Source organism: Pagrus major, chromosome 17 (assembly GCF_040436345.1).
Source record: "Pagrus major chromosome 17, Pma_NU_1.0".
Taxonomy (NCBI): Eukaryota; Metazoa; Chordata; class Actinopteri; order Spariformes; family Sparidae; genus Pagrus; species Pagrus major.
Genome location: NC_133231.1, coordinates 14,913,976 through 14,932,978, shown reverse-complemented (window position 1 = coordinate 14,932,978; position 19,003 = coordinate 14,913,976). Strand labels below are relative to the sequence as shown.

Below are 19,003 nucleotides of genomic sequence, written 5' to 3'. Positions count from 1 at the left end.
AATTTAGACGCATTACATCTCAGACTGCCACTGAGCCACAGAGATCAGTCAGCTTTATTTTATTACTCTTAATCCCGCTGATGATGGCCAGCGGAAGTGTTTCTTATTATTGTCCATGCTTTTACTCTCTTGTTGTGGGGCTGAGTTGTCCAGGTTAGGTTTTTTTGCCTACCCCTTCAAACTCAAAAACTCAAAGTTTATGAACTGAAAAGTCATAATTATGAAGTATGAAGTCATTATTATGAAATAAAAAGTCGAAATAATGAGATATTAGTCATCATTATGAGATGAAAGTCATAACTATGAGATGAAAGTCATAATTTTGAGGTATAAATTCATTATTATGAGGAAAAAAACATAATTACAGGATAGAAGTTGAAATTATGAGGTATAAAGTCATAATTATGAGATTAAAAAGTCGAAATAATGAGATATAAGTCATAACTGTGAGATAAAAGTCATAATCATGAGGAGAAAAACAAAATGATATGAGAGAGGTTGAAATTATGAGGTATAAAGTCATGATTATGGGATTAATATTGACGTTTTATCTAAAGCTTTTAAATGATTCATTTATTTAATTAACGACCTTCATGCAGATTGGTGAGATTTATCAGATAAGATTCATATAATTCTTTCCCACAGCTAGAACAGTAAAACTTGGGAATAGGAGAGTTCAGAATGGGAAACGATTAGGTAATTTCTCCTGTTTATCTAAAATTGCTTCAGTGAAAATAAACTGAAAAAAGAAAGGTGGCTCTGATATGAAATCACAATCAAATCAGATCAAGTGATATAGTCTATGGCAAAGAAGGTTAAATCATTAATCAAATCAGTCATAATAAACTTATAAGGGAGATTATTATGCAATGGGGCCTACACTTGCAGCAGATGGCAGTATGCATCCTTATTGTTACCCTAAAATAGACTATAGACTATAAGAAATTAAGCAAAATCTCTTCTTCAATGATAATTTGATGTTGACAGAAAATAAGTCTGGTCTGTTTGGAATATTTTTCCTGGGCCTTAGTTTCAGACCCCTGAATCGCCCCCCACAGCTCTGAAAATAAAATGGCAATTACGTTAAGTGTGATTACAGATTGGCAAAATTGGGCCACCTGATGAACACCTCTGTCAAATTAGACAAAACGTGTGTAAAGAGTCCTGTGAGGACACAGAATGTACAAAATAATCTGAACTAAAGCTTTACCAGTATTAAAGGATTGTTAAAGATAAAGACTGGAGGAAGGAAGACGTATGGGCTCAGTAACACAGTGATGACTCAGGTCCGCATGTCATTCACGCCGCTACAGCAGGTGGCGGTATGTGGTGCAGGTTAGCGCGTGCCTGCTATAACAAACAAAGGAACAGACGAAGAAGAATCCGATTTAGGAGAAGAAGAAGGAGGAAGTGTTGTGTGATTTTTTTCTATTAGGGTGTATTGGCGACCATTCTCTGACTTTTTTTGGCTTAAAATCATCAGGTAAATCATCACATGAATGTACATTATTATAGTCTATCAGAAACATTACAAAATGACTCCACACCGATCCTGGAGATCGATATAAGTTACTGCTACGACTGTTTGTAGCAGTCGGGCGTACACTGCTAACGTATCGAAATGCTAATGCTAGCCTGAGGTAAATTGCGAGTCATATGACCATTTTAACCAGGTCAGCAAGCACTAGGAGGCGGCTTCAGTGCTCGGATATTATACACTATATATTAGATGACTTTGCCTTAATCATGTCCAATCCAATAGTGAATCGTGTCTCAAGCGTAGACGTAGCTAGCATCGCCCTTTGTGACTGAAGTTTCATGTCTTTGGGTTGCTGTCTCCAGCTGCACTGTAACTTGTTTGTTTGTTTGTTTTGTAGCAAGATCCACAAGTGTTCACGATGAACCTGGAACGACTCCCAAACGAGGAGAAACTCAGCCTATGCAGAAAATACTATTTAGGTGAGAGTAATTACTGTTACAGATACACTTTACAGATTGACATATTAATATTTTTATTGTGTCTCCTCTCTTTTGATTTGTGAATTCTGGATACATGCCAGTAGTATTAAGTCCTGCCTCCATAAATTGTATATATATTCAAATAATCTGTGTCAGTCTCATTTAGGTGAGAGAGAGGAAAGGTTCATCTAGTTTCAGTAACTGGGGAGCTCTTGTAAAGTAAAGCAAAGCATGAGCAATCTTGGGTATATTTGCTCAAAAGTAAATTCAGTAGTATTGTCACTTACTATGTTTTAATTTTCATCTTTTTTCCAAGCTGGATTTGCATTTCTCCCATTCCTGTGGCTGGTCAATGTTGTTTGGTTTTTCCGGGAGGCCTTTCTAAAGCCAACCTACACTGAGCAGCTCCAGATAAAAGCTTGTAAGTGTCAGAACTGCCACTTTAATACCAGAGAGTTTTGTAAAAACAAAACATTACTGCACTTACTTTATTCTAATAATAATGTGTATTTACAAAAGGTATGTTCAATTGAATTTACATTTAACCTTTATACTATTCCACTACAATCCGAATGCACACATTGAACAGAATATGTGTTCATGTTTTTTTTCTATTATTGTCAAACTGCTGTAATGAAGTTACAGCTCTCTTAATTTCTTAAATCCAACATTTCTTGTCAAAAAAAATATTAGAGCTTTAAGAGCTGTCGGCAAATCTAGAGCACGATATGATATCTGTGTTCTGAGCATTGTTTTAATGCAAAGTAATTATCTACCTTGTGTTTTTCCTCTAGATGTGAAGCGGTCAGGACTGGGGTTGCTGTTTTGGGTAGCATTGCTCACAACATGGATTACTATTTTCCAGCACTTCAGAGCTGAGTGGGGGGAGGTGGGAGATTATCTCTCTTTTACGATCCCACTGGGCATTCCTTGAGACATTTTTTGATGACAGCTCTTTTGAAAAATCAGTTGATCCACTACAATGGACCAAAGAATTTTCTTTCTTTAACTACAGTAAAAGACGGGGGTGACTGGAGCTAAATTCAATGACTGAATAAAGTTAACAGAGTAATCCCTTATCTCTTTAAAGGGTAACTGCTGTAGGATTTGAAAATTCATGTTTTTTTAATGCTTGCTGAGGCATTTCAGAAAGTTCTTTGGTTTTAGAGTAGGCTAATTAATCTTGTATAGCAGGCAATGTTAACTGTCATGACAGCATCTAACAGTAACTAATGATGAAGCTGGATGTGCTTTCAGGTTTGTTCAGGACATAAACAATAGATTCAACAAGCTTTTTTTTTTCTTCCTTGACTTAAAATGTTTATTGTTCGTGTGTGATTGTGCTCCCAAAACTATTTTTACTTGTGTATGAATGACAAATAAAAAAAATTCCACAATGCTTCAATGTTTTTACTCCATTTACTGTATTTCCAAGTCAGAATGTCATACCTATGTTGGAATATCCCTAAATATCCTACACATCTGTATGGCGTTTATCTGTGGTGACTCATCTGTGAACTATCTTCCCCATATATACTCCTAATGTTCTGCATTGTAACAGAAGTCTCCTAAAGTCTGGACAATCACTGGCGCCTGTTGTGAAACCCAATAACTTGATCCCTCCAAATGTCGCCACTTCCCTGTCCTCCTATATGAGTCATAACATAATCAGGGCCATTTTTAGTCACTCCAGTCAAAGCTTAAGTGACAGCTTCTACATTACTAACAGGGAGAACATGTGCCTGCATTTTAACTGCTGACTTCATGAGAGTGTGCCAAGAACAAGTCAGGAGTATCAGCACGTTCTGTGCTTTTCATAAATCAGGGAGTAACTTAATAAAACAGATTTATGAGGAGTAGTTATGGAGTAGATTACAAAGAATCCTTTTATGGACTTAGTACATTGTTTCTAAACCTTTTGGGTTTCACACTGTGTGTGTGGATACTTTGTATTTCACTTTAATCCAGAAGAAAATTTGTTTTTTACTTATCTACAGCTTGTTGACAGCCAGTCATACAATGTAACATTTACACAAGTACTATAGTGATGTACAATTTTGAGGTACTTGAGTACTTTCGTTTATTGCTATCTTTTATTTCCACTCCACTATATTTTGGAGGCAATTATTGTACTTTTTACTCCACTACATTTATTTAATAGTAACTAGATGCACTTACAGCGCATTTTTCAACTACAGTAATGTAGTTTATTGGCAACAACGTGGGGAAAACAGACACGAATTCTGATAATTGTTCTGATTCTGATAAATGTTTTAACGTTTTTTCCATAACTGAATACACAAACTGTCCTCAGAGGAAAATAAGGTCCCCAGAACACTGTTTGAAGCTAGGAAGGTGACAGGGTCCGCCACATATAAACAAAGTAAAACAGTACGAAATTGTGTTGTCCTTTATGGTCAGTTTTATTTAGTTTATTCAGTCATGAAAACAAAGAGAGTTTTGTTTACTTTGTTTAAGCATACATAATCAACAAAGTCAACAAAGATCTTTCTCTTCTGACTAAAATTTCTTCCCTGAAACTACATAGTGCACCTTTAACATTGAGGTAATGCTACTTTTACTCAAGTAAATGATCTCAATAGTTGTTCCACCAGTGGGAGAGTGCGTGATGGGGGGGAAGTGGCAACACACGTGCTCTGGCATGTGTACGGGACGTCCCTGCTGTCACTGTCTGTCCGGCATCTGCTCACGAGGGTCAGCAACATCGTCTTTTGAACTTATTTTTGGATAGACCTTCCTTAACAACCGACCTTATACATATAACAGTTCTTATAACTTGTACAGTCTGTTCCTATTGGTGCCATCATCCCTTGGATTTAAACTGCAGGCTACAATAATTGGTAATAGCTCATAAACGCAGTAATTGCCAATAAGCCTGCAACAGCTGAGTCACTCCCCAAACAATACACTCTTATCCTATATGGCTCTGCCCGAGCACCCAAGGGTACGCATTAGTCCAGAACATAACAGAAGCAAGGTGCCCCACTATGAATTCCCCCCTCATTATGCAACTCCAGTATAAAACAGACACACCATAACACAGGCATGTCAAGCACTCAGGAGGAGAGGAACTTGGAGGCAGACAGACGGGCGCACAGCTCATCAGCAGGAGGCTTCTCACTGTGGGGAACACAAGCAGTCAAACAGGGGCTGGACTTTCCTGTGTGCACACTCATTTGGTCAGGCAATTTATAAAGAGGTAAGTTGTGTCCAGTGTACTCTGTAGTCTCTCATGCTGTAGCCTCAACTGCTCTCAAGTCAGCTCTTCTTTTTGTTACATTTTCTGATCAGAAATGGATTTCATCCTGCCACCCACTCTGCCAGCTGGTGGTATCCCATGGGAGAAGGTCTTGCCACCTCTTATTCCTCGGCTGAATGGGACTTATGGACAATTCAAGTGGTCCCCAAAGTTGCTCATCCCAGAGACTGATAATACCAGCTCTGCAGAGGTAGGTCATTCCAGAATCAGAAATACTTTATTGATCCCTGGGGGGAAATTGGTATGTTACTGTTGCTCCTTCTGCAATAAAAATATCGCACTATACAGTGATTTTAATGAGATTTAAAGGGAAGATAAGAAACATTAATAAGTAAAAGTAAAATAGCCCTCACAAGTCACAAAATATAAAATAACTGTTTAAAAAAATGTATGTGTATTAAAGGGGCACTATGTAGTTTTGGAGAAGAAATTCCAACTCAGCATTGTAATATTTACAATATTAATGAGGTAATAATACAAACTCAGAAATATTTATTTTCCATGAGTGAATAAACGAGCTGTTCTCAGAGGTAAATAAGGTCCCCAGAACAGTGTTTGGAGCTAGAAAGGTGGCAGGGTCCGCCAAATATAAACAAAGTAAAACAGTATGAAACTGTGTTGTCCTTTAAGGTCAGTTTGTTTATTCAGTCATGATTGTTTATTTAGTTTGTTTAGGCATACTAAATAAGGCTTTCTCTCCTGATTAAAATGTCTTCCTCAAATCCATAAGCCTTTTACAACCTGTTCAAAAGGCTAAAAATCTGCTCTGTCTTCTCTAGAGCTGCAACGATTAGTCGATTAGTTATCAACTATAAAAAATCGGCAACTATTGTGAGAATGGATTAACTAGTCATTTCTCAAAGAAAAAAGTTCAAAATTCTCTGATTCAAGCTTCTTAGATGTAAATATCTTCTGGTTTCTTCACTCCCGTGACAGCAAACTGAATATCTTAAGGTTGTAAAGAAAAACATTTTGAGGACGTCTGTTTGGGCTTTGATTGACATTTTTCACCATTTGCTGACTTTTCTTTTTTTTTTTTTTAGACCAAACAACTTATCAGTCAATTTGAGAAAATAACTGTTTGGTGCAGCCCTGATCCTGTCACTTTTTATCTGAAAAAATATATATATCAACAAAAAACATTGACTTCCGGTCTAGAGCTTCAGTAGATGAAAACGCTGAGATGTTGAAAGCTCCAAAACAGCTAGTAAGAGTTTTTTCACACTAAAGTTTTCAAGATCAAGATGAACTTTGATACTCAAATGTTGTTTAGGATGTCTACTATATTAAGTGCAGGGTAGAAAAAAGGTATTATCAAGTATTTATTTTTATATAATAATACACGGTATTTCTTCTCATGTTGGCAGGTGAACTGTGATGACAGCGGCTTTACAGTTCAAGTTGATGTAAAGGACTTCAACCCGGAGGACCTCATGGTCAAGGTGATAGGAGACTTTGTGGAAGTGCAGGGAAAGCATGAAGAGAAGAAGGTTGGTATTCTGTGAGGAGTATTGCTGTAGTTTTTGGTTTATTTACAATGTTGTCTCCTAAAATTGTATTCATCTCTGTTTTGTTAGAAGGATGGTCCAGGCTTTACAACGAGACAGTTTAACCGCCGCTACCGGATCCCAAAGGGAGTGCACACCATGGCTTTGGAGTCAGCGGTCTCTCCAGATGGCATCCTGATCATATCTGCACCGATGCTACAAACCGAGAACTCCAGACTCATGAACTGATCACATTTAACACCAAAACACTCAAATCTCTGCCATCTTCACCATGTATGAAAACAAATCCAACAGAACACACAGGCATGAACAGAAATAACTCCAGGCTCCTCCAGTCACACTCCACGTCTGCCAAAAGACACATTTGTTGTGCTCCTGGCTCTGTTCTAATATTCCCTGCTCCTTGAGGTTTGTATATACCGCCCTGTTATTACTCATCGATCTTACATAATGTTTCATGGAACCAGTCTTTGTAAATATTCTGCGTTCACAGCTAAAACTGCTGCTTGTTTTTTTTCGTGCAACTTTTGTAAAATGCACTGTATTGTGATTGTGTTTAATGATGCACACAGACATATCTCCAAACTCTTTAATGTGGAATTATTTCTTCAAAAAAAATAAACTTTATTTCTTTATAAAATTAAAAAAAGAGACTACGTCAAGTTGCTTCTTTCAAATGTTTAAGTAACTTGTTGCTCGTCCTGAAGATCATTCAACATGGAGTCCACTTCACTGAAAAGGAAAAATACAGTAGATTACAAAGAGCTACATGTATTAAGATTAACAGCCTTCTGTGAACAACATCATTTAACATAAATGCTGACAGTCAATGTGGCTAGATGAGGAATTAAATGTATAGGTTATTATTTTACCTGATCTGCTCCTTTACCCACGTTCTCTGTTTGCGAAGGACTTGTAATAAAGGGTCATCTTCAAACTCTTTTCCATCTGAATCTGAAAAGGAACAAATAGTGTTATTGAAGGTAAATAAGAGAGGACCAAGACCATATGTTATTGTTCTATTACTTTAACCCCCAAAAGGCAGTATTGTATGTAGTTACAACTACAGCAAATTCAACATGGATCACAAATGTTAGTCAGGTACAAATAGCAAGCACGAAAAAGAAAGTTGGAGAGGGTTTTGACCTAAAGGGTTTTGGAATGTAGGGAGTGCAAGCTATTCAAGGGTCAGAATATATTCTCCACAGTTAACCGCAGGGTAAAGGTTGATGCTCTTTGCTGCATTAAGCTCACCCTCAGCCTCTTGCAGCAGCTGTGAAATGACCTCCACGGAGTTCTGTGCGTCGCATGGAGGGACGGAGGATCGTGGAGCTGCAGAGGCGACGCGAGTAGGAGTTACCGATGAGACATGGCTCCTCTGTGCAGGAGATGAATCCGCCGTAGGGAACAGCACCTCTGAAACTACCTGTCAACAACAAGTCAACACCCTACTGGTTAATGCAGCTTTTAAAAAAGGACATTGCACCTTAACATCAGTGATGGCAGCACAATTCAAAATCTGTGCTAAATGGGTCATAAACGAAGAATAAAACCAAAAAAATAAAAATGAATACTGACACTAATAAAAGCTAAAATGAGCAAACACAAATATAAATAGAAACTAATGAAAGTACAAAACTATGAGAACTGGTGTAAACAAGTGTGAGTGGGTAGAAATCTTTGCAGCTTGTGCATGTGCTGACCTGTCCTAAGGCGCTGTGGACTGGAGAAGTTGGTGGTGCATAATCGTCAGTATATCTCTTGGAAAACACCTGGCTCCTGTTCTGCTGCTGCTGCTCTGGCCCTGGCATGACCTTTTTGGGAATTTTGTGACGTGTAGAAGTCTTGTTTGTAGACCCGGGGACATCAGCATGTTCCCTATCCGCGGTATATCTGCAAGAAAAATGTTTATTAAGCATTCTGACTTTTTGAATTTTGCACATTGTGTTTATGTCTCAATACTTCACCTTGATTTATTCTGCTTTCTGGAGGGCAAGGCTGTCTTCCTCTCTGACTCTCTTTTCTGGGCTTTCCTCTCAGATGTTTTGTTGTGACTAGGCCCCTCTCCTTCTACAGCTCCAAATGAAGCAGGTGGTGCGGATGGTATATGTTCACAAACAGGCTCATCAGTAAAGGTACCCACTGAGTCTCTGGGGGCTTGTGTCTTTTTACGGACAACTTTGCCGTGGGATTCATCGATACTTTGAGAAATGTTTGGTTGCCTGCTAGCATGAGATGACTGTATGGGACAGGGCAAGACATCGCAGAGAAAATGCATGTGAGCAGGAACATGGGAGATGGCCTGGGGTTGAGACACTGAAGAGCCAGAGACAACAAAGGCAGGGAGAGGATGTGGACCTGAAGCTGGGGGACGTGATGCATGGGCCTTGTTGGTTTCTGGCTGGGGAGAGGCGATGTGTGGATGTGTAGCTTTATGTGAGAATTCAGGTGGTTGAGTACTCTGCTGATGCAAAAAAAGAGGACATTTAAATTATTCTGTGCATCTTGAATAATATTGAAAACAAAAAATATGGAGTAAATATCATACACTGACTCTAACCTTGTAAGGCTGTCCACTGGCTGAGGGATGGCTTAAGCTGGAGGCCTGCCAGCTAAATGCGGGACCATGAAGACTGGAGTGTTGCAGCGACTGGGGCCACTCCCTGGCCTGCTCAATCTTTCTCCTTAAACGCCACTGGAACAAGATGTCCTCTTCTGGGCGTGCAGGGGGCACCAGAGAAGGAATGACAGAGGATTTCTGGTAGGACGGAGCATGAACTGAGTCCGACCAGGCCTTCGCTGTAAAAGTTAAAAAACACATTGCACCATAACACTGACACAGCAGAAAGTTTAAAGACACACGCATGAAAAAAGAGGAATCACCTTCTATGAAATGTGTAAGGAGGATCAGCATTGAGGAAGTTTGAATTAGAAGAAAACTTACAAAAAATCTTAAAAATGAGTGTTACACCACACTCTTGCCTCACCAGTAGTAGATTTTATCATACTGGGAATCAAAGGTCTTCGCAGCGGCTCATCTACGCTGACTGGAGAAGAGAAATCAGAGCATCCAAGGCCCTCTGAGCTGACATGTCCATCACTCAGAGTATATGCACTGTCAGAAAGACAAAAAGTTACTTGCAACCCAAGGAATGAATTAATTCACCATTAATGCTACTCGCTGGTCATCATACTCTCTCAGCAGAAGTCTATTGGCCCTTTCTTGAAGCTGCAGTATCTCCGTGTCATCGAATTCACCCTGGGAGGTGTCTGACAGAATCTAAGACAAAACAGAGCACAAACACTTATTAAGTCATCATTTAGGTTTTCTGTTGAAAACAAACAACTGAATCAGTCACATTATCTGGCCTTATATTGCTAACAAATATACGGGGGTGGGAGCAGGCTGAACAAGCCATAAAAGTATCAAACATGGTCGTAAAAGCCGATGGCTTCCCAGGCATTTGGTAAACACAGAAGTTTCCAAATGGACATGTGGTGTGGTGTTGAAATGAAAATATTTATATGCACACTAAGTTGGAATAAGGTGTCTCTCCTGCAGACTGCTTCCAGGGCACTCATATAAACCTGGCATAAACCAGGGCACGGTGCAGACCCAATAATCTATTATGACAGCATATGAAAATAATAAAAAGACGATGGAACAGTATTCTGTGTTTTTCTTTTATATTTAGAGAAATAAATATACATCAGTAGGTAAGTTTATCCTACAAGCAGTGCACCTATAATTGTATATCTATTCCCAGTAAGCTCTTAAGTGCACTCACGCTAAGGGATCCTCTGCCTGGGGAAAGAGATCTGTCACGTTGACGCTGTCCAGCTGCACTGAAAAGAGCACGTCCATGGTCATCTTCCAGAGGCTGGATAACATCTGTTCAGATGAAGGGTTCCACAGAAGGATTGTACTCGCAAGTTTGCTTTCTACTTTGAACTTTAGGAGCTGGTAACAACTATTAACCCTTACATGAAAAAATAACACATTTACAATAAGCATTAAGGTACCTTTGTCTGTTGTTTTAGTCGGTGTTGAAGTGGGAGGTAAAGATGAGGGTGACGTCCACCAAAATGGCAGCTCCTTCTCTCCAGAGGCAGAATCAAATTGCAGGCGCTCTTCTCGACTCTGTGGTCGACCATGGCGAAAGCGTTCGATGTACCTGGGAGAGCAAAAGTCAGTGCTGATTATAAGTAGTGATTCAAGTAGTAACAGAAAGAAAGTGACTTTTCATTGCAAAAGAAAGGTTACAGTTCTGTTTAAGAAGATAACTCAGGGTATGGGCCTTGCCATGTGTAAGGGTATGGTTTGAATCAATGAATATAAAACGTACTTTGCCAGCACTGAATCCTGCTGAACTCCTGGCTCTGAGGAAACTGTGGATTTTCCTACTCTAGCAGAAGGCTTGGGCACCTCCATGTCAGATGAGGTTGAAGTGCTGGCAGGAGAAGATCCACATTCAGTGGAGGGCCAGGACTCTACAAAGACAGGTTCTTCATCTGTGGCAGTTAAATGCCGGTGACTTTTCTCAGACGGCTGTTTGCTCTCTGGACTCAGAGTGTGTAACTGTGGACTGGACCGCTGTTTTGAACGTACAGGACTCAAATTCTGCAGAAGTACAACAAAGTGACAGTCGTGTTTGAGATGACTTAGGAAAGAAAAAAACAAGAGACTCATCAGATGGGTCTTGCAGCATATGTAGAGGTCACATACTGTTTTTTTCTCTTTCTTTGACAGGGACTGGCTGCGAGATGGGTGGTAGTGTGCCTTCCCCACCCTGGATGCTGGCTGGAAGGGATTCTGCCTTGTGAACACAGGTCCGCTGTAAAAACAACACTTATAAATAACTGACTATTGTTTAGGGTACTATAAAACTGTGATCTTTGGATCTTACCTGGATTTCATTACAGCTTGAGGACGTCACAGGTGATAGATAAGAGCACACAACACAGGCTGCGCTTTAGTGTGGGTTTGATTTATGCCTGGTCCTGACTGACCGCTTTGACAATAACTTACAGGTGGATCAGCATGTCTGACTGATTTGGTTATGAGGTCTTACTGTAACTTAAAAAGACGAATATCCACAGTATCCACCGGCCTTCTGATCTGACTTGGCATGTTCACAAGAAAAGTTACCATGGAATCAACGCTAGTACGATACAACTTGTCCAGAAGATAGCGAATCAAGCTGCTACAGACGATATTTTGTAGATAAATTCACCCCACAAGTTCAACTTTTTAACTGAAAACCAAACGACTTCGCTCTTTTGACATTTTCGATGAAACCAGAAGAAAGCGTCACTGTTTATGCCGATCGTTATTTACTACCAGACACACAGCCAATAGGCACCTAGTTTAATATGATGGACATACACATTAACCAATCACGTAGAATGTCTTTGCTGCACAAGCGCCAATCAGATAATAGGAAACCGGCAGCGCGCGGAAGAGGAAAGTCTTTAAGGGCTATTCGTTTGTCAAAAACAAGCTAAGTTAGCAACGGTAATTTAAGCTAGTAAAAGCTACGGTCCGTCTCAGCTTAACAATAATACAACAGCCAGTCTACATTATATTTTCACCGAATGTATGGAAACCGATGGGGTAGCTGTTAGTCAGTTCAACGGTAAAATAGATAAACTTGGATTAAGTTGTGCTCGTGAACTAGCTTTAACATTATCAAATGATCACTGCTAACGCAGAAGGTGGCTAGCCAATTGTAAACGGTCTTAACCGCAGCTAGCTAGCTAGCTTACGTTAACGTCAGCAAACAAGCGTCCTGTGGCAAACCTACGTTATTACTGTCGGTTACAAGTCGTCATCAGGTTAACTGTGCATTTCGGTTACCGACCGTGGACGACTGGTAGTACATCTCGTTTCCCCCCCAATTACAAATAATATAACCTACAGAGAAGTGGAGAAAATGCACCACGTAAAGATCAAGACTGAAAGGCCAGGTGAGAGTTTGCTTCCCTATGTTTTTCACGGACACATCCCATTATACATAAGACAGTTTGATATTAAAGTCATCCTGACCTTGCCCATTGCATTTGGCAATATAGTAACTACTCCTATTCAGCGTTGAAGTGTGAGAATTTCACAGACATTCAATGTAAACTGGTCATTGTGGGTGTATTGTTTCAGTAAAGCACGTACTATAAACAACTTGTATTATTACCCATGTAGATTCAGAGGGGACTGGTGCCCGCAGCAGACTGGATGCTGTGCTACAGGGACTTGTAGAGAGGAGTGAAAACGAAAGGTTAGTAAAATTGTTAATTTTTAAATCTTATTTCATTATTGTAATCACTTTTCAATCAAACTAATCACCATCACTGTATGTTGGACAGGGAGCAAAATGAGGGTGATACTGGAAAAATATCAGCGGACTCATTAAGCAAGTATGGATTACAAATGTATTTGTAAACTTTTGTATGTATTTTGTACGATGTGCTGATGCTGAGAAGTTAATGAGTATCTGTTGGATTATTTCAACATTAAATATGTAAAATGGAAAAGCTGTTTTTAAATTTCATGTTTCAATTTCTAGGGATTTGTCTCCATCATCTGCTGGAAAAAGGCAAGTGGTTTTTTTGTTTGTTTTTAAGAAGAGCTGACAGTAACTCAAAAAGACATATATGTTTGACAATTGTAGCTGAGATATCCTTGTTTTTTTTTTTGTTTTTTTTTTTCCAGGCCGTCCGCTCGATTTCCACAGCACCGGAGGAAGAAGCGAAAAGAGATGGATGAGGGAATACCAGAGAGCAATCAGCATAAACAAAGTAAACAAAGCAAGACATCAAATCGTAATATTTGTCCTTTTGTCCCTCAGTTACTGCCTTTTACTTCATTGTGCAGTATCTAACCTTTTCTTTACTTTCTTGCCATTTTCTGTTTTTCCTCATTTGCTAGATTCTTACATTATAAAGTTGTTTGATCGCAGTGTGGATCTGGCTCAATTCAACACCAGCACCCCACTGTATCCTATCTGTCGTGCCTGGATGAGAAACAATCCTTCTGTTCGGGAACCAGCTGCTTCCCCAAGCCCCTCACACAGCATGGTAGAAGAAGAGGTGAGGCCCTATAGTTATCTTGGACAACTGGAATTTTCTTCAGAACACACAAACATCACCAAAAATAACAAAAATAAATCCTGTAGGGTATTAAGTGAGATTTCACTGAAAATTGTGAAACACTCATTGACTCTAGGCTGGATTGGTGACTTTCAAAATGATTTGGCCTCTTCCTTAGATGACTAGGGACGCAAATATTGTTGGTATCAAAAGTGATACAGCATTCATTATTGTTATCACTATATTGCATCAAACTTTGCAGTAGTACTATTTATAGAGCTTAATTGTGATAAACCAGCCTCATATTATGCAATGGATTTTATCATGACTTACAAACACTGAACAGTGAACTGAGTCATGCAATAGCATTAATATAAAATTCTGTTAAAACACCATAAATACGGGTGGGTTGGTTGTTAAAAGCTCAATACATTTAACTGGGAATTGGTGCTAAATGTTTATATGACAAAACCTCACGTTGATAGTCCGTGGCACAGTTATATTGGACTTACAAGCAAGGGCACTCACTTGTAGCTAAGAGATATACTGTAAAACTGCTAATGAAGATAGGAGAATTGTGTTGTGTTCACAGTGGGTTGTCATTGCCCTCTGAAAATGATGGTAGTCACAGGAATGTTAATGGACATTGTCAACAGCATTGTCAAAGTCTCACAATCTGTATATTTCGCCACAGTACTGTACATAGTAAAACTAGTGTACCGGGACACTCCATTGCAGAGGGTAGTAACTATAGTTAGCTTGGATTTACAGTTGAAGTCGATGCCATATTATTGCGTATACCTCTGTTTAGCTTGTGAGAAAGCATGCATGTTTGTTGTTTGAGGAAAGGTAGGTTCCTTTTGAGTATTTCATCTGTAGTTTTTCAGTGCTTTTCCCATCTTTGGAGTATGGGTGTTGTAGATATCTCAGCAGTAGTTATCTCAGAATTCCTGTAATTAAAACTGATTCTGCATTAGTGAATGACTAAACACCACCAGTGGTAAGTGACAGAACAATTCTTGCGTTTGGATTTTGTAATTTTAAAGCTTAATTTAAAACTTTGGCTCTTTATCATCAGTATCATAAGTAATTTTTGTCTGTGAAACAGGGAAATGATCTCTAAAGCAAGTATTTAAAAGAGTACTTACAGTACGTACTAGAAAGTATTCGTAATGTTTTGCTCTGCTCTAAAGATAGCATTATGCCAAGGTCTTCTGGCATCACAAAGCAAGGAATGATTTTTATGGTTGTAAAAACGACTGTTCCTCTGCTATTCTTTCTTTTTCATTTTTTCTTTCTTTTGCCAGGCTACTGACATGATCAATGGTAAAGGTCAGAATGTGTACAGGCTCCCTCCTCCAACCTCCTGTCCAATCAGCACATCTGGCGAACCCATTAATCTCAGGATCCCACAGACTGAAAAACCCACCATTACCAAGGTTCTGTGTAAAAACCGCATGAGAATTATTGATGGTGTTTTACTTGCATATCGATGTTAAATGGCACACGTCTATTATTTAATCAAATTCATGACTTGTGAAGTTAACTTATAAACTGTTACTAACTAAATCTCAACATTCTGTCTTTACACAGTTAACAGAGTCAGTGCCTCTAACAGGTTCCCTCATATGTGACCACATGGAACGTTGGAAAAAGATACGGCAAAAGTATGTCCCACATGAAAAGCAACTTCTGCTTTTGTAGAAAATGATTACTCACATTTTCATTGACCAATTTCCTGTTTGTAACCAACACAGTGCATTCGTCTTGTCAGCATCTGTAACAGTAACAGAAAAGCTTGAGTTAAAAACAAAATGATTTTCTAACTGTGCTTATCTGAACAGACAAGTAGTTGTTGTGGCATGCATTTCAGCATCTGCCACATAACCATGAACAATCCCATCCACTTTAATTTGTCTCTTCAGTGGTTGTCAAATTTAATTTGATTTCCTTGTACAAAAGAAATGGTTATTAAATTACTTATGTGTGACACATACACGAGATGCATATAAGCTAGCCCATGTGGAAAATGTAATTTTACTAATTTCTCAAGAAAGTAGAAGACAGAGACTGAAATTCAAAATATTTGTCAGACATAAGTGAATAATGCCATGATTGTCATATATTACGTTTACATTCCACACTTTTAAATACACCAATCTTTTTTGCTCCAAACATTTGTGCATGCTATATTTTAGCATGTTGGATAAAAATGAGCATTCTCAAGGTTAAAAACTGAAAAACGTGTTTCAAAATTTGAACTGAAGGATTTACAACAATATACTTGAATTGTTATGAAGTCTAGTCATGATGCACAATGTGTCTTAGTGTTTTTGAAACAATACTTAAACTGTAGCTAAGCCATGTTGGTCTTTTTTTCCAGATGGAAGGAGTGCTCTAACAGGAACCAGTTACGATACAGCGAGAGTATCAAGGTCCTCAAGGAGATGAAGGAGCTCTATGATCGCTAACTGGCTTGCAGCTCTCCACCACAGAATGGACTCTATGCAGTTGGAAAGGAGCCATGACGTAACAGTCAATGTCTGAAAACACCTGCCATCTACTCAGTCAGACTCATAGGAAAGCATGAGCACAACAACCCTGAGCCTTATAAAGACTATACGTCCTATGCATTGCAAGAAATAACATTTTGATGTTAAGTTTGTTGCAATTTTTGTTTGTGATACGGACTCTTTTTCTCTTTTTATTCATAAAAATTCTGCGTAGACGTCTGATTAAATTAACTTGTTCATCAGTAGTACTTTTCCAGACACTGACATCCTCAACATTAAAAAGACTGATTTAAGTCTGTTGTGTTTCTTCTACTTTCACCTGTCCTCTCATAACTTAGCAGCTAAGATAGGTTTGTCTTACAGGATTTGATTATTCCATAAGAGTAGCATATAGATAACACTTGATATCCACCATGACTCATTCTTTTGAAACGCAACTCCAGCTTGTTAATTATTTATCAACCGTCTGTGCCAGAAAAGGAAAGCAACAACAACTGGAGATGAAATGAAACTTGAAGACATGTTCGTCGTTTCTGTGGTGGAAAGTAACCGCATAGTGAAGAAAAACAAGTAACTAATATGTTCAGCATAAAGACCCTTGGAATTGCGCGTTTAATTAGATGCCAAACGTTGGATCAGGAATATGAAATTGGAAAGGTACAAACAGCTTTGGAGCAAATGTTGGAGGAAGTATTCACATCCATTACTTAAATTAAAACACTAATACTGCACAGTAAAAATACTATGTTACAAGTAGAAGTCCTGCATTGAAAGCTGTATTTAAGTGTAAGTAACAGTACTCTGCAGAAAAGTGTCTCCTGTGCCACTTTTTATGCATTACATCATTCAATTTTTATACTTGTGCTTTAATGTTAAGGTAGGATTTTACTGTTGTAGTTGGTTGCGATGGAACTCATTTTGAACTACTGTATTTTGTATGGGACTGCAACTAAAGATTAACTTCATGATAGATTAATCTTTTTACTTTCTCCATTAATCAAGTATTTGTTTTTTGTAAACATTCGGAAAATAGTCAGAGATGCTGTCATAATTACCCAGAGCCCAAAATCACACCTTCACAAACCTCAAAGCTATCAAAATTTTAAAATGATTAAAAAAGAAAAGCAACAAATCATCACAAAGCTTCATTTATGAAGCTGAAACCAAGAAATGTTTTTACATGACAAATGATTATCAAATTAGAATTCATTTTCTGTCAACAGACTAATCAACTAATGATTAGCACATTGGCCAGGAGTTGAGGATATTAGTGGACATGCTCAACTCCTGGCCAATGTGCGTTTTGTGGATGGATGGAGACATCTTCCTATTTTGCAAGACATTGCCAGAAAAAACAACAGGAGAGGACATTTTTCAGGTCACATCAGAATATCTTGACAAGGAGGACTTCAGTGGGAAAACTGCACGCGTGTCTGTACTGATGGAGCAGCAGCCATGGCGCACCAAAGGCCTCGTTAGCAGAGTGGAAGAGAGAGTTTTTGGGACGCATATTTGCATCTTTATGTGAGGAAACGGGCGCAGAGCATAACCTCTTTTTGCTCCATACAGAAGTCTGATGGTTGTCGCACCGCAAAGTGCTGACTGGCACGTGTGTGTGAGCTGCGGGAGGAACTAAAAGGGTTGGGGAAAAAAAGATAAACTGATGAGAGGTGCGATAACGCAGAGCTGATTGCAAGTGGTGAGTGGTGTGCAGGGCTGTCGTGCTTGACATATATTTCAGCATCTGAATGAACTGAACACACGAATGCAAGGCCGAAATGAAAACCTGCTCACATGCACAGACAAAATAAATGGATTCCAGTCAAAGGTGCACCTCTGGCAAAAACATCTGGAAAGTGCCAACCTTGACATGTTCCCCCTCACTCAGAAATGGCAAGGAGATGTCAACACTGCTGCTGGAGGAATTAACTGAACTGAGACAAGACCATGGTTTAAAGCTGAGATTTACTGATCTGCCTTTAGATAGTTTCTGGTTTTCTGGTTCCCCATTCTGGCAAACAGAGCTATTTCGACGTTGCCCCCATTTTCCACAACATATCTATGTGAGCTGAGCTTTTCAAGCATGACTGCTATAAAAACTAAAAACAGAGATAGACTGAGAGCTGTTGAGGAAGATATCAGCTTTGTGTTCATCTAAACAGGCCCAGGTGTCACACTGAGTATATGCTCTATTAGGCTACAATGTGTGTCATTCTGTAACATTTTTGGTTGGTGGTGTGTCGCGGGATTTTTTTAATGCAAAAAATGTTCCGTGGCCCAAAAAATTGTGTAATTTATAGTAAAATATATTTTAAAGTCATAGTTTTGTGTGTAAAAATATTAATTTGTAGAGTAACAAGTAACTTTAGCTATTGGATAAATGTAGTGAAGTAACAAGAACAACATTTCCCCCTGAGTTAGATTTGATGTGTTTAGAAAGGTGTATGACAAAAAATACTCAAGTAAAGTACAAGTACTTCACATTTCAGTACTTGAATACATGTACTTAGTTACATTCCACCACTGTTTTTAGTTAAGAGTGCAAAATGGAGGATGTCAGTGCAGCTGTGATACTAAAACCTTTTAGGCCACAAACTGAGGAAGGCAACAACAAGATAGTAAGAGTAGAGTATGACATGCAAAAACAGGCGAATGTTTTG

General features: G+C 38.8%; 4 protein-coding genes across 5 annotated transcripts; 3 read left to right on the top strand and 1 right to left on the bottom strand.

The window, feature by feature from the left end:
* Positions 1–1,382: 1,382 nt before the first annotated feature.
* On the top strand, positions 1,383–3,358 carry psenen (presenilin enhancer, gamma-secretase subunit). Its single transcript, XM_073486225.1, has 4 exons — positions 1,383–1,483; positions 1,878–1,959; positions 2,276–2,380; positions 2,754–3,358. Exons 2-4 carry the CDS (start codon positions 1,899–1,901, stop codon positions 2,891–2,893), a joined length of 306 nt encoding a protein of 101 aa, XP_073342326.1. The 5' UTR covers positions 1,383–1,483; positions 1,878–1,898; the 3' UTR covers positions 2,894–3,358.
* A 1,672-nt stretch (positions 3,359–5,030) lies between these two features.
* Positions 5,031–7,272, top strand: hspb6 (heat shock protein, alpha-crystallin-related, b6). The gene is made up of 4 exons (XM_073486224.1): positions 5,031–5,179; positions 5,272–5,429; positions 6,607–6,729; positions 6,817–7,272. Exons 2-4 carry the CDS (start codon positions 5,274–5,276, stop codon positions 6,973–6,975), a joined length of 438 nt encoding a protein of 145 aa, XP_073342325.1. The 5' UTR covers positions 5,031–5,179; positions 5,272–5,273; the 3' UTR covers positions 6,976–7,272.
* Positions 7,273–7,322: 50 nt separating this feature from the next.
* proser3 (proline and serine rich 3) lies at positions 7,323–12,054 on the bottom strand. Of its 2 annotated transcripts, none has more exons than XM_073486216.1 (13): positions 11,655–12,054; positions 11,474–11,582; positions 11,094–11,368; positions 10,771–10,922; positions 10,536–10,639; positions 9,942–10,027; positions 9,735–9,862; positions 9,308–9,546; positions 8,715–9,211; positions 8,451–8,640; positions 8,002–8,173; positions 7,620–7,701; positions 7,323–7,479 (listed from the first exon to the last, which is right to left on the bottom strand). In XM_073486216.1, the coding sequence occupies exons 1-13, from the start codon at positions 11,663–11,665 to the stop codon at positions 7,428–7,430; spliced, it is 2,097 nt and encodes a 698-aa protein (XP_073342317.1). In that variant the 5' UTR covers positions 11,666–12,054; the 3' UTR covers positions 7,323–7,427. The 2 variants fall into 2 exon arrangements, with proteins under 2 accessions (XP_073342317.1, XP_073342318.1); XM_073486217.1 differs by having other exon boundaries at positions 8,715–9,208.
* Positions 12,055–12,238: 184 nt separating this feature from the next.
* Positions 12,239–16,636, top strand: lin37 (lin-37 DREAM MuvB core complex component). The gene is made up of 9 exons (XM_073486223.1): positions 12,239–12,714; positions 12,944–13,019; positions 13,108–13,158; positions 13,308–13,337; positions 13,454–13,539; positions 13,670–13,830; positions 15,138–15,269; positions 15,424–15,497; positions 16,214–16,636. Exons 1-9 carry the CDS (start codon positions 12,681–12,683, stop codon positions 16,299–16,301), a joined length of 732 nt encoding a protein of 243 aa, XP_073342324.1. The 5' UTR covers positions 12,239–12,680; the 3' UTR covers positions 16,302–16,636.
* Positions 16,637–19,003: the final 2,367 nt, after the last annotated feature.

Coding starts and splice junctions, on each gene's coding strand:
- psenen (XM_073486225.1), top strand. CDS start 1,899: ATGAACCTGGAACGACTCCCAAACGAGGAGAAACTCAGCCTATGCAGA. Junction 1,960..2,275: donor ATGCAGAAAATACTATTTAG/GTGAGAGTAATT, acceptor CTTTTTTCCAAG/CTGGATTTGCATTTCTCCCA. Junction 2,381..2,753: donor GCAGCTCCAGATAAAAGCTT/GTAAGTGTCAGA, acceptor TTTTTCCTCTAG/ATGTGAAGCGGTCAGGACTG.
- hspb6 (XM_073486224.1), top strand. CDS start 5,274: ATGGATTTCATCCTGCCACCCACTCTGCCAGCTGGTGGTATCCCATGG. Junction 5,430..6,606: donor ATAATACCAGCTCTGCAGAG/GTAGGTCATTCC, acceptor TCATGTTGGCAG/GTGAACTGTGATGACAGCGG. Junction 6,730..6,816: donor GAAAGCATGAAGAGAAGAAG/GTTGGTATTCTG, acceptor CTGTTTTGTTAG/AAGGATGGTCCAGGCTTTAC.
- proser3 (XM_073486216.1), bottom strand. Junction 10,923..11,093: donor CAGGATTCAGTGCTGGCAAA/GTACGTTTTATA, acceptor TTGCTCTCCCAG/GTACATCGAACGCTTTCGCC. Junction 7,480..7,619: donor TGGGTAAAGGAGCAGATCAG/GTAAAATAATAA, acceptor TTTCCTTTTCAG/TGAAGTGGACTCCATGTTGA.
- lin37 (XM_073486223.1), top strand. CDS start 12,681: ATGCACCACGTAAAGATCAAGACTGAAAGGCCAG. Junction 12,715..12,943: donor GATCAAGACTGAAAGGCCAG/GTGAGAGTTTGC, acceptor TTACCCATGTAG/ATTCAGAGGGGACTGGTGCC. Junction 13,159..13,307: donor TCAGCGGACTCATTAAGCAA/GTATGGATTACA, acceptor TTCAATTTCTAG/GGATTTGTCTCCATCATCTG.